This window comes from Pungitius pungitius, chromosome 10, assembly GCF_949316345.1.
Source record: "Pungitius pungitius chromosome 10, fPunPun2.1, whole genome shotgun sequence".
Lineage (NCBI taxonomy): Eukaryota > Metazoa > Chordata > Actinopteri > Perciformes > Gasterosteidae > Pungitius > Pungitius pungitius.
This window is the reverse complement of record NC_084909.1, coordinates 390,520-403,932: the sequence shown is the minus strand read 5'-3', so window position 1 is coordinate 403,932 and position 13,413 is coordinate 390,520. Positions and strand designations below refer to the sequence as shown.

Here is a 13,413-nt window from a genome sequence, read left to right as displayed (position 1 = left end):
TTTTTTTGCACACTCAATTCATTTCGTTCTGCACAAAGATGTCAGATAATTGCAGAAAATAAATTGTTAAAACAAAATTGGTACTTGGACACTTTCTTTGACAATAACATGACCATGCATTAGTCTCTCCACTTTTAGTTACCACAATATAGTGAGAATATATGATATTTGCAAGTTGGCGATACTAAAGACAGAAATTCTCAAAATTGAATCTAGAACAGTTCACAGACGTATGATCTGGAATATTTCATCCGAATGGGAGACTGAGTAAATACTTCCAATGTTTTAATACAGCAGGGCCAAAGTATGGACACTTTTCCGCCTCACGTGTTTTATAGGGATTGATACTGGGACTTCATAAGGGCAGGTTACAGTTTCCCCCACAAATATGGAATAGAACGGACTTTCTTGTACACTGGTCTTCTGAAGATGGTTCAACTGTCATTTACATAGAAATGGTGCCATCAATATGGGGCATACACATATTTTAAAAAGTGTAAAGAACTGACCTTGCACTGAAAGTGTTCATGCTTTTTAATGTCTAGTCACAAAACGGGCTAAACATTACAAATATATAATATTTCCCATTTAATTAAACCTTTGTTACGTTCCTATAGAACTCCATATCAAAATGACTATTCATGGGAACTAGTGCAACCTGGAGGTGGCCTGGTCTTTGTGACAAGGCAGGCACAGAGTAAAATACACAAGAGAACTCCGGAGCAGCTCCAGAGCAATGGCAGATATATTAAGGCCATTTCTTTAAAATTACAGGAGAGAAAAAAAAAGAAAAAAAAAACCAACAGCTTGACTCGCTACTCGGGCTGAACAGAATCCAGCTGGGGCAGCAAAGCAAGCCACACCAATTTGACCCATTTTTGTCTTTTTTTCCTAATCCATTGATGTCGGCCCCCCCCCCCCCCCCCCCCCCCCCCCCGCGGGGCGCTGGCCAGAAAGCTCCACTCTTCCTTTATTCAAGTGTGTTCAGTTTTGGTGGAAGGGAGGAAAAAAACAAAAACAAAGAGTGGCGTCCTCACTAGTCCGTCCTTCTGTGAACCCACGCTTCACACCTCCAGTAAAGTCCTGGGGCACAGTGGGGGCAGTCAGGACTGTTTTAGGCGCTTCCTGGGAAGACCAAACTGTGGGCACTGTGCTGAAGCCAGGGCGCGAAAGGCCTCGGCTACCAAGTGAGGATGGGATTGGATCATTGACTTCCAGCCCGCAGTCTCCATTATATCAGTAGCATGACTGTAAGCAAAAGGCAAAGTGAAGTCAACACTAAGACGCGAAAATGTGCACATTAAAAATCAATAAGCACAAATGAGATCATAACGACAAAGCAAATAAGGGGCACTTGATTTCCGAGTTGCACGGTAAACTTTGAAAAGGGCCATTAGTGGCGTCTGTGCATGAGCAGAGGTGGAAAACGGATGTGGAATTAGAATGTCTTCACAACACGACAGACAGGGACCACATGAGCTCCAACGTTTCAAGGTGTCTCAATCGGAGAGAAACCACTTCCTTTCTTTAAAAACAAAATGAAAATAGAAATAAAACTATTTCGACAAATATTGCGTTTCCAAGGTTTATCCAGGTAGGAGTCTATTAATAACTTGAATACAAAGATACGGCGCTTCAAACTGAAAAGGCAAGTAGCACTCTGTCTGCCACGGCAAAAACAATGAATTCTAATGCATCTGGTTGGGGGAAAAGATAAGAGGGTGTTATTACTCTCGTGTCACATATATCAGCTAATTACATACTTGCTATTCCAGTTCTTTCCATCTTTACAGCCCAGCTGTCTCAGGACACTGCACCTATGGCAAGGAGATAAAAAGGTAAGCATTCAGGGCTGGTAAACAGAAATGGCAGCAGGAATTTATCACTCCAGCTTTTCTTTTTTCTTTTTTTTTACTTGCCTGTTGATAAAATCTATGGCTTGTGCTTTGAGCTGCTCGGCACTGTGCAAGTCTGCTAGGATGAGGGTGTCGGCCACATTCTCCACTGAAAGGCCGTTGCACAAGGCCTCTTCACACATGACCTTTAAGCGCTCCAGAGCGTACTGGGGGGGGGGGGGGGGGGGACAGACACAAAAAAGCTGTGGTTACACCCTGGATGCTCAGCGGATCCCACTGGTTCCAGGCTTTGTCTCAACTATCCTCAAAATATTTGATAGTTTTAAAACTCTACTGGAAAGAGGTGAAAATTATCAGGAACAATTAAACCAATGACGTATGAGACGTAAGCCATAAGCAATGATTGAGATGATGGAGGTGAGGGAAATCTGTGCCTGCTTGTGTCCGTTTGGCCCAGGACGTCCTTCTACTTTAGTAACACGCCGCCTGCTGCCAAACGGACAACAAACTGCCATCGTTTCGCTTACTACGCCGTCCCTCTGCTAACCCCGAGTCAGCGCTGCGCACGGATGCTGAGTCACAAGCGGCGCGTGTTGAAGAGCGACCGAGCTCTATCCGATTCTAGATTTTTCCCTCCGTGTACAAGCAGCTCCGACGCTGGGAGAGGGAGGACTGAAGCAGACGATATTTTTTTTTATAGGTTATCAATAGTGAAATGATGTCAGATAAGATGCAGGCCGAGTAATTCCACAACAGAACACATTAGCCTTTAAGCCCCATTGACTCTGCAGAGGTACATGATGTTATTACTAGTCTATCATAATCCCTACTGTTAAACTGTACTGCAAAAAAAATCAGTTTTAAATAAAACGTGCCAGAAAAAAATGCATCTTTGGTCGATGCGTGAAACAGTAAAGTGTTTGTTCAAATAAGTCGTGTGCAAAGGTAACTTCAGGCTGCGGCAGGTGGCTGAACCGTTATTTGCATCACATTCAACTGGACACTGTGTTCAAAAGGAGGAAAATCATCAGCCAAACAAAGCTAATGTGAAGCTTCCTCTGTGCCATCAAAAAGAAGTGGAGAGCAGAAGTGTAGGAGCCCCTCGTTGTACAACGTGTTTGTATTGGGGGGGCGACCTCACGTTGACCTCAGGGGGCAGCGTGTCAAGGACATACAGCCAACACCTGATGGTTTTACTGCTAGCTCAGACACACCAAGTTGTGTAGAGCTGTGTTTTATAAAAGGGTTACAGACGGGACGGTGACCCAAAAAGAAGAAAGACCTGGAATCTCGGGGAAGGCGGATCTTCTCCTGCTCACCAGAACCTGTCACTACAACAAGGTTTGTGAAACTACTGCTATTACCAACGTTTCACTTCCTACGTACTTTATCTGCAGCGGCCAGCAGATTGTCTGCCATCTTCTCCAGGTTGGGGGCTTTTCCTGTATAAATGAAGCCCATCATTTCCTTAAAGACATCAGGGTCTACGTCACTGATGTCGACCCGGTTCTGCAAGAAAAGAAAAGAGGTTTCTGTACGACTCATAAAGGAAGCAATGGTTCCTGTGTAGATGGTAGCATTGTGTCCGTACCTTTTTACTCTCCTCCATTTCATGTTCAAACATAGCATTAAAGACGGGTGACCTCGCTGTCAAAAAAAGAAAAATGCAACACTTATAAATAACATCTTTAGGAGCAACATTAGCCGACCACAACATCAGCATTGAACTAGGACCGATTTAGAATCTCACTAAATCCCTGTGGCTCCACACGGTCAGCGTTTCTCCCTCTGACCAGCGTGTCTAATGGAGGCCGCCGTCACTCTAAAGTCGTCTGGGTCAAAGGGCCAAGCGCAGGTGGAGGGATTAGAGCCCATCGCCAACTGCACCCGGATCGAGTGGAGAGCACAAGCCCACCGTAGCATTTTCAGGCATTTCAAGCTCTCCACGGGGGGGGGGGGCATGGCGGGTACTCGCTCACGCGTCGGGTGGCTGGAGGCGGGCCTTACCTGCGAGGATGGATTTGTGGGCTTTGAACTCCTGCCCCCCCACATAGAGGCTGCAGTCGGTGAAGCGCGAACACTCCCACAGGTTCCCCAGGTCGTCGGACAGCTGACACTCGGGTACCTTCAGCATGTTCATGTTGGACTGGCCCGAGATGTTCACCGAGTCCTGGACGACGCTTACCTGAGCATCAGAAAAACCAACAGGTTGAAGCAGTGTGGACACAACAAGAGAATCAACAAGTGCAACAGAAAGTAGGTTGGAGGGAATTGGGGAGCAGCATACTTTGTTTTTTAATTTGTTCCTTCTCGAGCACATTTTCTAGATTGGTGGACCTGCAAGGGGACGGACTCTGAAGACTGGAAACTAAAGTGAATTATCTTCGCTGAAACATCTAATTGCTGAGTAATGGCATTTTGTCTTCAATTTGTTGATCAAAGTGGCAATTTCCCTGGAATTGTTGAATCTCTAAGTGCTTTCTGGCACACTCTCTGGCAGGATTTGGCCAAATGCATTTTCATCAAAATCCACTGACACGTCATTTAACTTGTCTACTGAACGACCATTTTAGGAGACATTTAAGCTTCTTGACAAACAGAATTCAATCATTTTGAAAAACAAGCAAGGTGGAATAAGCGTTTCATTTCCCAAGAACCTAAAGTCATTTGAAGCAAATGCCAACGGTGTGTTTGTAGTTAAATGGCACGACACCCAGAGACGAGCTGGTCCAACAAGAACTAATCCGACTACAGGCGGGATTCAAATGAGGTTACACCGGGGGGGTAGAATGTTTCAGTCCAACAGAGAGGGGGTTTGGTTGCTTCTCATCGAAGAATCAATACAACTATTTAGTCATTTGTGTTTGTGACATCCAGGACAACAGTCGCCTTGTTACAGAATGCAATGATGGAAAATGAGGAGAACACACACACACACACACACACACACACACACACACACACACACACACACACACACACACACACACACACACACACACACACACACACACACACACACACACACACACACACACACACACACACACACACACACACACACACACACACACACACACACACACACACACACACAGGGAATGTGTGCCAGCCCAAATCAATAGTCTTTCAAAAGCATTCACCAAAACACACAAAAAAAAAGTTCAATACACCACAAGTATTAATGTGTGGCTCTGCAATATAATTTGCAGAAACCTGATATTAGCTGGAGAATGAAAAGGTGAATTACCTCACAGAACAGGGTGAGCTTGTCGTCTGGTAGGAGTCCGTTGGCTTCATCCAGGAGGAAATCTCTCCTTATGAATTTTTTGAAGCCCCAGTCTTTACCTTGGACAAATCTATACGCTCTTTGGCTTTCTGCAACAACAAAACATAAATAATCCAGTCGTGATGATGCTTTATGTGCAAGGATAAAAGCAACACCAAATGTTCAGTGAGGCTCCGATTGCTTGAACTCACCCATCGCTTTTGTTTCTTCTCTTTTAGCGTTCAACAAAGAAAACTTGAACTTTGCTCTGACTTCACTTTTTGGACAACTAACAAGAAGTAAATACAATGACAGATAATCTTTGCTTTCATCATCAAGTCCCTTTGGATTGACTCGCAGACACCTGGCAAATAAAATTTAAAAAAAAAGGAGAAAGAAAAGTGCACATCAGCTGCATTACAAACTGGAACGACTTTTATCACTTTAGTGCAAACACAACACTGTGAGAAGCCTTCAGGGGAATTCTCTCTTGCTTTGAGAGAGCGTAATTATCTCTTGTGTGCAGAGTTTCCACAGTACAATAAAGGTAAAAAAAACCATACAGAGCTCTGAATATCATTTGTTTGAACACACGGACAGGAAGGATAGATTCATGCAAAAAGCATGAATGCTCACCATTTCATCTTGTCATTGGGGCCAGAGGAGAAGGTTGAGCTCTTCAACACCTCACCCATTTCTTCTCTGCAAAAACTAAAGTTGTTTATGGTCCACATGTATGAAAACTTTACAACTTTGACCTTGGAAGAAAAAAATATGCAGAAATATTTTGATCAATTTTTAAAATATAGCAAAAAAGAAAAAAAGTGACTTTTTGACATCTTCGCACTTGTAGATGTAAATGAATGATTGTGTTCCATTTGGCCTCTTTTGTTTTAGGGACATAGTATTGTTCCTGGTGGAACTGAGCCACTGTTAAAGTTATTATTTAACAGGTCAAATCGCTCACGTTGCCAGCTAAAATAAAAGAGCAGAAATGGAAAAGGCTGGGATTTAGATATCAGTGGCTTGATATCATTTGAAACCTTTTAATAAGCCACGGTACGCACGATCCCCTTTGTGTATAGAACATGGTTCAATGAGTTTAGTTCTGTCTTCATACCTGTGTGTAACACCAGCTCTCTGCCACAGGTCCACTTGACATCTCCCCAGGAGGAGGAGGGGTGGGAACCCGTGACATCACTGGCTTTGGAGTACCACTCACCCTGGTCCTTTAAGAACTAATGAATCCAAGAAAAACAAAAAGGTTGCATTTATTCTGCACAAATAAGCAGCATCAGTTATACAATCATTTCCCCATTTACACCACCTGGTCAAAATAATAAAATAAGCACTAACCAGAGCGCTTCTGTCGTTTCACAGTCACTATGTGGCCTTGTAGTAGCTAATCATCCTTTCACCCAAATTATTCTCAATCAAATGCCAGCATGACATAGATTTTTTGCAGTCTGGTTCCTCCGAAAAAACAACAAGAAACTTGCACCTGACCGGCGCCGAAGACTTCTGTTTACTGATGTAAACTCAGACAACAGTGTTTACCTGAGGGGAACCTAACAGGTGGCCACTTTCCTTCCAAAAAAGTTATCATCTTTAAGAACCAGCTGAGCTGACTCGCCAGCCTGGCAATGTCAACAAAGCAAGACTTCAAATAACTCCACCGTACCTTCAAAGAATTTTAGACACAGTTATAACAATGACGCGTCAGGAAACCTCATTTTATTTTGTGTAATGAGCAGAGGAAGTGGGACACACATGGATCCAGCTAAACTGGAAACACAGAGTGGCAAAACCACTTCTCTCATCACAACCTTAACATCAGTCACTGAACGGTGATGTTTAGCAACAACCCTGAATAATGAAGGATAGATGCTACATTCTAGGCTACTGCCAATCAGCCTGCGGATATTTAGTCATAGCGGCTAATGTTCATGTACAAACGTGCAAAGTTCATTTAACTTGAGCAACTCAACCCAACTCTTAAGCCAGCAGCACGTTAAGCAAACACGAAACCGCCCACGTTCAGACACGAGAGCTCTAACAGCAGAACTGTATCTGCAAGTTTATTCCCTCATCCCTCGACACTGAGGGGACACACACACCCTTCTGAGAGCACATTTCATTTCACCCGTCTCAAAAAGTCAAGTTCACATCTAGGCCTGTAAACCCCTGTCATCTCTCAGTCGGGTCTTTCAATTCATCCTTAAAAGCTATAAACTCACAAATTCTTTGGAAATCTTAACATGTCTTTGGACATCTTTTTAGATGAGGACAGAGACAAAAACCTACAAATATCAGAATTATTCATTCCGATTGATACAGTACAACTAGTTTTAAATCATACTGTATGATGGCAGGGAAGAGATGGAACCACTGCTCCTTCCTCCCAGGGATTTACAGTATAGTCGCAGAATCCCCCGGTTCTCAGAGTAACACTGTAATCACAGTTTGTTTTAGTGCGCATGTACTTATTTGGCCACTTTACAGCTTGGGTTTACATACAACATCCCTTTTGTTCCTCTGGATATTTATGCGAGACCATTATAAATATTTAAATCGTGACATAAAGTGCAATCATAAACATGTAAGCAGGGACAATAAAAAAGGACATTTAGTGTCTTTGCTCGTAGGTCACAGGAAGGAGGCATCACCGGTTAAATGAATGAACAAACCCACAGCTAATGAGGGCAGCAAGTACACAGACATTTGCTTGCAATGACAAGTTTGACAACTTGTTCTGCAGTAGACCGCAGCAACTGAACCACCTGTGGCAACAATCCCAACAACAAAAACTAAATCACTCTGCCTCCGCAAGGAAATAAAAGCTCCTAATCACCTCTTGAATGGTTGAAATCTACGCAGATGCAGTTTTTCTAAGTTATCACAGGATCCTTCATGGCCCCATCTTCATGTTCCACTCTAGGAGGAAAGAAAACACACGTTAGACCTCTTTAGAAGAAATGTAAGTTGTTCACTAACAAAACTGGCAATCAAGCCACAGCTCCAACAATGAACCAGACAGGTCTCATCTACCTGCTGATGTAAATAATGACAACGAGGTGGCATTCCCCTCAAATGGGGGCTTTCAAAAGAGTCAATGCCACCTTATTTTTTTAAAAATGAGGGCAACAGTTAACGTTGAGATAGCTGGCAGACAGTCGGCAGCAGCAGTGTTAGATTCAGGGACGCTGGACGCTTTACTGAATGCATCAGGACGCAAACCACTGTCGGCCTGTCTCTTAAATCAGATCAACTCGAGAACCACCGGCAACTTTGTTTGGCGCACAGATCAACGCCTTTGACGTAACGGAAATGCCGCTGTCAGAAGAAAGCATCTAGCTAGTTTGCATCAACTTAGTGCAAAGTACAGCGATGATGTATTTAATTGACGTCGCAGCTTGCTTTAGCCCGACAAGCTATTTGGATTATGAGCTGATGCGACTCTACACGTCGTTATCAGCAGAGAGCAACAGCTCAATGCTGGCGTAACATCAGCTAAATTGTCAACACTCATTTACAAACAATCATTATTATCTTCTAAGGACACATTTCCACACGTTCTTTAGAGTGTTAGCTAGCTTAGCTAGCGTTACCCCAGAATAGGATAGTTCATTTGAAAAAGGAAAGGAATTAGATCATGTGAATCTGTCAGAGTGTGCGATACGTATTTGGCTAACCGAAGCTAACATCAATGTCCCCACTAGCTAGATTAATGTTAACTTTAGCCTCAACGCTGTACCGCAAATGCAGCTAGCACCGATCGGCTATCTTAGCACAAAACATGTCACCATTAAATCTGTCCACATATTGCCAGGATGACTTACGGCACTCATCATTGCAACACGAACTAGCTGAGGACCCCTTAAGTTGAATTGATAATGTGCTGTTTAGACCCCGCATCACCCGGTGTAAAACAAAGGGCCTTCGCTGATTCCTGTGACAGGATGCTAACCAACAAAGCTAAATCAAACCCTCACGTTTTGGTACAATCTGCTGGTGGGAAAACAACAGCGGCTAACTAGCAGCTAGCCAAAGCTAATCTGTGCACTGACTGCTCACAAAAAGTTTAAAAAGACATAGTGACGGCGTACCTTTCAATTTCATACTTCCGTATGTATCGAATAACGCATATAGCTTTGTGTCACAGTCGCTCCTGTCACCCTCCGTTACTTTGAACTCTTTTTCACTCTGTCTCTTCACAAGGTTTCTTTGTCTAATTTATATCTGTGCTAGCTTACATCTGTCTAGCTGCCTGGTAGCTTAAGAGGCTAGAAAATATATCTGTTGCGCATGCGCGGAATTTGGATAACATCCTGCTTCATCTCGTGTTATCATGGATGCGTGAACTAGACAATGAAATCAACAATAATAACAACGAAAATGATTGCAATAATAGTTTTAAATCAACGTATGTATATATATACTCACATTTTCATTCATTCACATCATCATTTTTTATATATACAAATTATATCATATCATTTTACTTTATCTTATTTTATTCTATTTCATTCTTATATCGCACCAATTCACCAATGCAAATTCTTCTATATGTTTAACATATTTCTCAATAAATAGCTTCTTAGTCTCATTCTGAAGCAGTAGATAGACATTGTGTGCCTTTGAATTAACTTAGTATTTCACATGTCAGACGAGGGTCCTCACATGGGAAGAAATGCAAAACCCGTCTTCATAGGCACATTGGGGTATAGCGACAGATAAAAGAAAAAATAAATTAGACTTTTTTATAATGTATCTCTTATTAGCCCAAACTGCAGCTCATTCTCAGCCTTCCTTCACACTGTCTCTTCTGCTTCTCATGTTTCTCATCCAGCGTATACAAAGCAGCCCGGGGTTAGCCACTGAAACAATAGTCTATAATGGCTCCCTGTAGGCCTGTGATAACTAATTCCCTTTCAGATGGATAGACACTGTTCTGCAGAATGACCGATAAATGTGTCCTCTGCACCAATTATGGTTGTACAAGTACAGTACAGTCTGTGAATTTGTGCGTTGTTAAGCGACGACCAACACCAAAAACACCCAGAAAGTCAGTTTGGGTTTGTAACTGTAAGCACAGCAACAAAATGTCACATTTTAATACCCGCAGCCCACATCAAATATCTTTGATATCCTAGTGAAGACACGCTGACCCATCTTGAAGTAGAAGGGATAGATGATATGATCACATTTGAAGAGATACAGCTAAGCTTATCGGGAATTTAAATCGGTTTAATTTAAGGGCAGGAGATGTGTCTGCCGAATGTGTCTGCAGACAACAAAATCCAACAATTCACCAATCGAGAGACTGCAGTATAATCATGGAACTGTATTTATCTGTTATAAAAGCCCAAAGCCTGAGCACCGCTAAAGTTGTTTTTTGTTGTTGCGCTTCATATGTTTGATTGGCACAATTGTATTCTTGTGGCGTGCCTGGCTTCAGGATGAATGGCGCTGAATGCCTGTTCGGTGTCTTTGTCCTATTTGATATGTTAATCAAGCATAGCCCTCAGCATGAATATCTCCCTAAACAACGAGTGGGATATTCTCTTACCTCCGACCTGCAATGCTGTCAAAACACTACTGATATCATTCCTGACAAGCATTCAGTGCATTCAGTGATGAGGACTGGTACAGACAGAAGTCATCAGCAGGAAGAAAAGGGCTGCGGTGACAAGGCGAGGCCCGGTGACCTCATCACAACGAGGTACAGCAGATGTGGAGGGGAAAATTAAGTCTGACGTTAGTTATACGCTTTTCTTTCAGGGTTGTGGAAATAAAGTCGTAACGCAGGAACAAAGGAGATGGTAGAAAAGCTCAAATATTCCACTGTCATTTAATTTGATTAAATCTAACCAATAAGATTTATGGTAATACCCCAAATATTCAGAAGATGGAAAGGGAAAAATAGCTTATATATATATAAATGTATTATTATTCACTATAGTTTCCAGGAAAAATCCCATACAAATGACAAATACATATTTTCTTTTGAGGCAGTGTATTGTGATGAAGTGTTGGCTGTTTTTGTTGTATATTGTTACTTGCCTTGTCTGCATCTACAGTACTGCAGTCCCTCCCTACCTGTCTGTAAATAACAGTTTACGCAAAACACAACCAGAATTAACAGAATTCTGAGTTGTTTTGATGAATTGTATTGACATGTAGGTCTCATCTGTGAGAATAAGAATGGCACCAACAACAAATAAACCTTGAATAACAGCATGTACTGCAAGTGGAGCTGACATGGAGCAGTGGATTTATAATTTGAATATATTAATGTAATCCCAACTACAAATCAGATCCCAATGGTTCTGTAGGCTGTCATTAACATGTCTGCTGTATCACCTTGAATCCCCTTGCAAAACTAATCTCACAGAGAATGTATGAGATATTTCATGAAAAATATGCAAAGTGGAAATGAGTCTTGCCTTTCATGGAGAGGATTTCTTTCTTCTTCTCTGACACCCAGTGTGTCCTTTACCACCTTTTAGTGTGTGTCTTGATTTTGTGTTGACACAGTGAGGAATATATGTGACACACTTTTAAGCTTGATCATTTGCGCCGTCTGGTTTCACGTGGACCTCGCAGTGAGGTTTGGGTCATTTACGAGGTACCAGTTCCGTCATGATTTTAGCTCTTTAGTGCTGAACACTCAAAGACGTGGTGATTATGGACAGTGAATTCCAATTGGTTGACGATTATTACTCCGTTTCCGTTTAGGGAAGCGCAGTCTTTACTCTGATTTTCTTCTTGAAGGTTTTTTTGATGCACCACAGTCAGAAGTCAAGCAGCACTTCTATGTCTCGCAGGGATGTCCATTTCGCGCATGAACTACATTAGAATATATCTGAATGACATCAAATATAACGAGCGTGATACAGTGAAACTCCACCAATGCGATAGCAACGAGTCACAGCGATAAAATAGTCAGACGTCAACCAGTGTGGTTAAAAATCCAGCCCTTAAGTCACAAAATGTAAAATCACTGAGCCTGACGGAAGGTCACTTTCATTCATTGAATAGGCACAAATAATTGCTTCTTGTTGCATGTCCTCGACAACGATATGTGTTTGAACATTTTTCTATCATTGAAAAACTGTAAATCCAGAACAACCCTCTCAGTGCCCATATTTGAAAATGTGCAGCTCCATCGAGAACCACTGCAGCGAGACTCTTCAAATGTAATCCCTGAAAAAGCTTCTGAGCTCTTTTTTTCTTCTTCTTCTCACTCCGATGGCGAGTTGTTTAGATTCTGCAAACCAAGCTGCTAAGTGAACATTAATACAGGTAGGGTGCGATTTCCTGTGGTGCTGTAGCGTTTATACTATTATACTCTGTAAAATAAGAGAAGTGCAAAGAGCATCTCGTCTCTTATGTGAAGCCCAATTAACGGAGTGGTTCTATAACCCTTTTTGTGGCAATGCAATGCGTACATTACAAGCGTTTTGACGAATATCTCTGGGGTTTTAACACCAGGAGTAAACTGTGTGGTTGGTGCAGGAGGAAGTAATGAGAGGAAATGTGTCTTTTCTGTTTCTCTCTTCCTTTTCCCAACAATCTGTGAGTCTTTTCAAGATTTCGACAGGGATGATTATGCGGCATGAAGCAGATCCTCCGTTGCCACGATGTCCATTATCAATTGTTGCTATTCTTCACGGCTCATTTCCCACTTAGCAGTGAGAGAAATTGCACGCGGCTCCGAGATAGTAGTGCCTTGAATGGAAATGAGACATTTATTCGGGTTTATCAAATTAACTATGACATCCTCGGAATAATTGTGTTGTATTTAATAGTTTTGACATCAACACATTTCCACCATATTTTCTTGCATATTTTCGTTTGATTAGACGGAGCAAATAGATTGTGACAATTTGTCCATTATTCTTTGTGCACTTGACAGGATGATGTTGTGTTGCATGCTTGTTTGTGTGTGAGTGTAGCTCCAGCAGCATCATACAATCACTTCTGGTGACTGGTGTCACATCTCTAAATAAACATTTGCATTCATTTTTTGCATGTATCCTGATACTTTAAGTAAGAACTGTTGTTTTTGTGTCATTTGCCTAACACACGTGTTGAATGTAACAATCATTTCAGCATTTCATTAAACTATCTCGTATTAACAAACAGCTAACCCCTCCCTGGAGTCTGAGGTGCGGAGGATGGCGTGCTTGGATTGAGGGAGGAATAAAACATTAGGTCTCATTTCTCAAGCAGGGAGCTGACGATAACCTGCCGGGGCCCGACTTCCTCTCCTGACGAGCCACTGTC

General features: G+C 42.2%; 1 protein-coding gene across 1 annotated transcript; it reads right to left on the bottom strand.

The window, feature by feature from the left end:
• Positions 1 to 920: 920 nt before the first annotated feature.
• spopla (speckle type BTB/POZ protein like a) lies at positions 921 to 9,426 on the bottom strand. The gene is made up of 12 exons (XM_037489185.2): positions 9,231 to 9,426; positions 7,976 to 8,058; positions 6,245 to 6,362; positions 5,761 to 5,882; positions 5,337 to 5,488; positions 5,107 to 5,234; positions 3,864 to 4,041; positions 3,448 to 3,503; positions 3,243 to 3,365; positions 1,920 to 2,062; positions 1,764 to 1,817; positions 921 to 1,248 (listed from the first exon to the last, which is right to left on the bottom strand). The coding sequence occupies exons 3-12, from the start codon at positions 6,320 to 6,322 to the stop codon at positions 1,104 to 1,106; spliced, it is 1,179 nt and encodes a 392-aa protein (XP_037345082.1). The 5' UTR covers positions 6,323 to 6,362; positions 7,976 to 8,058; positions 9,231 to 9,426; the 3' UTR covers positions 921 to 1,103.
• Positions 9,427 to 13,413: the final 3,987 nt, after the last annotated feature.

Coding starts and splice junctions, on each gene's coding strand:
- spopla (XM_037489185.2), bottom strand. CDS start 6,322: ATGTCACGGGTTCCCACCCCTCCTCCTCCTGGGGAGATGTCAAGTGGA. Junction 5,883..6,244: donor AGAGCTGGTGTTACACACAG/GTATGAAGACAG, acceptor TTTTCTTCCAAG/GTCAAAGTTGTAAAGTTTTC. Junction 3,366..3,447: donor AAATGGAGGAGAGTAAAAAG/GTACGGACACAA, acceptor CTTTTCTTGCAG/AACCGGGTCGACATCAGTGA.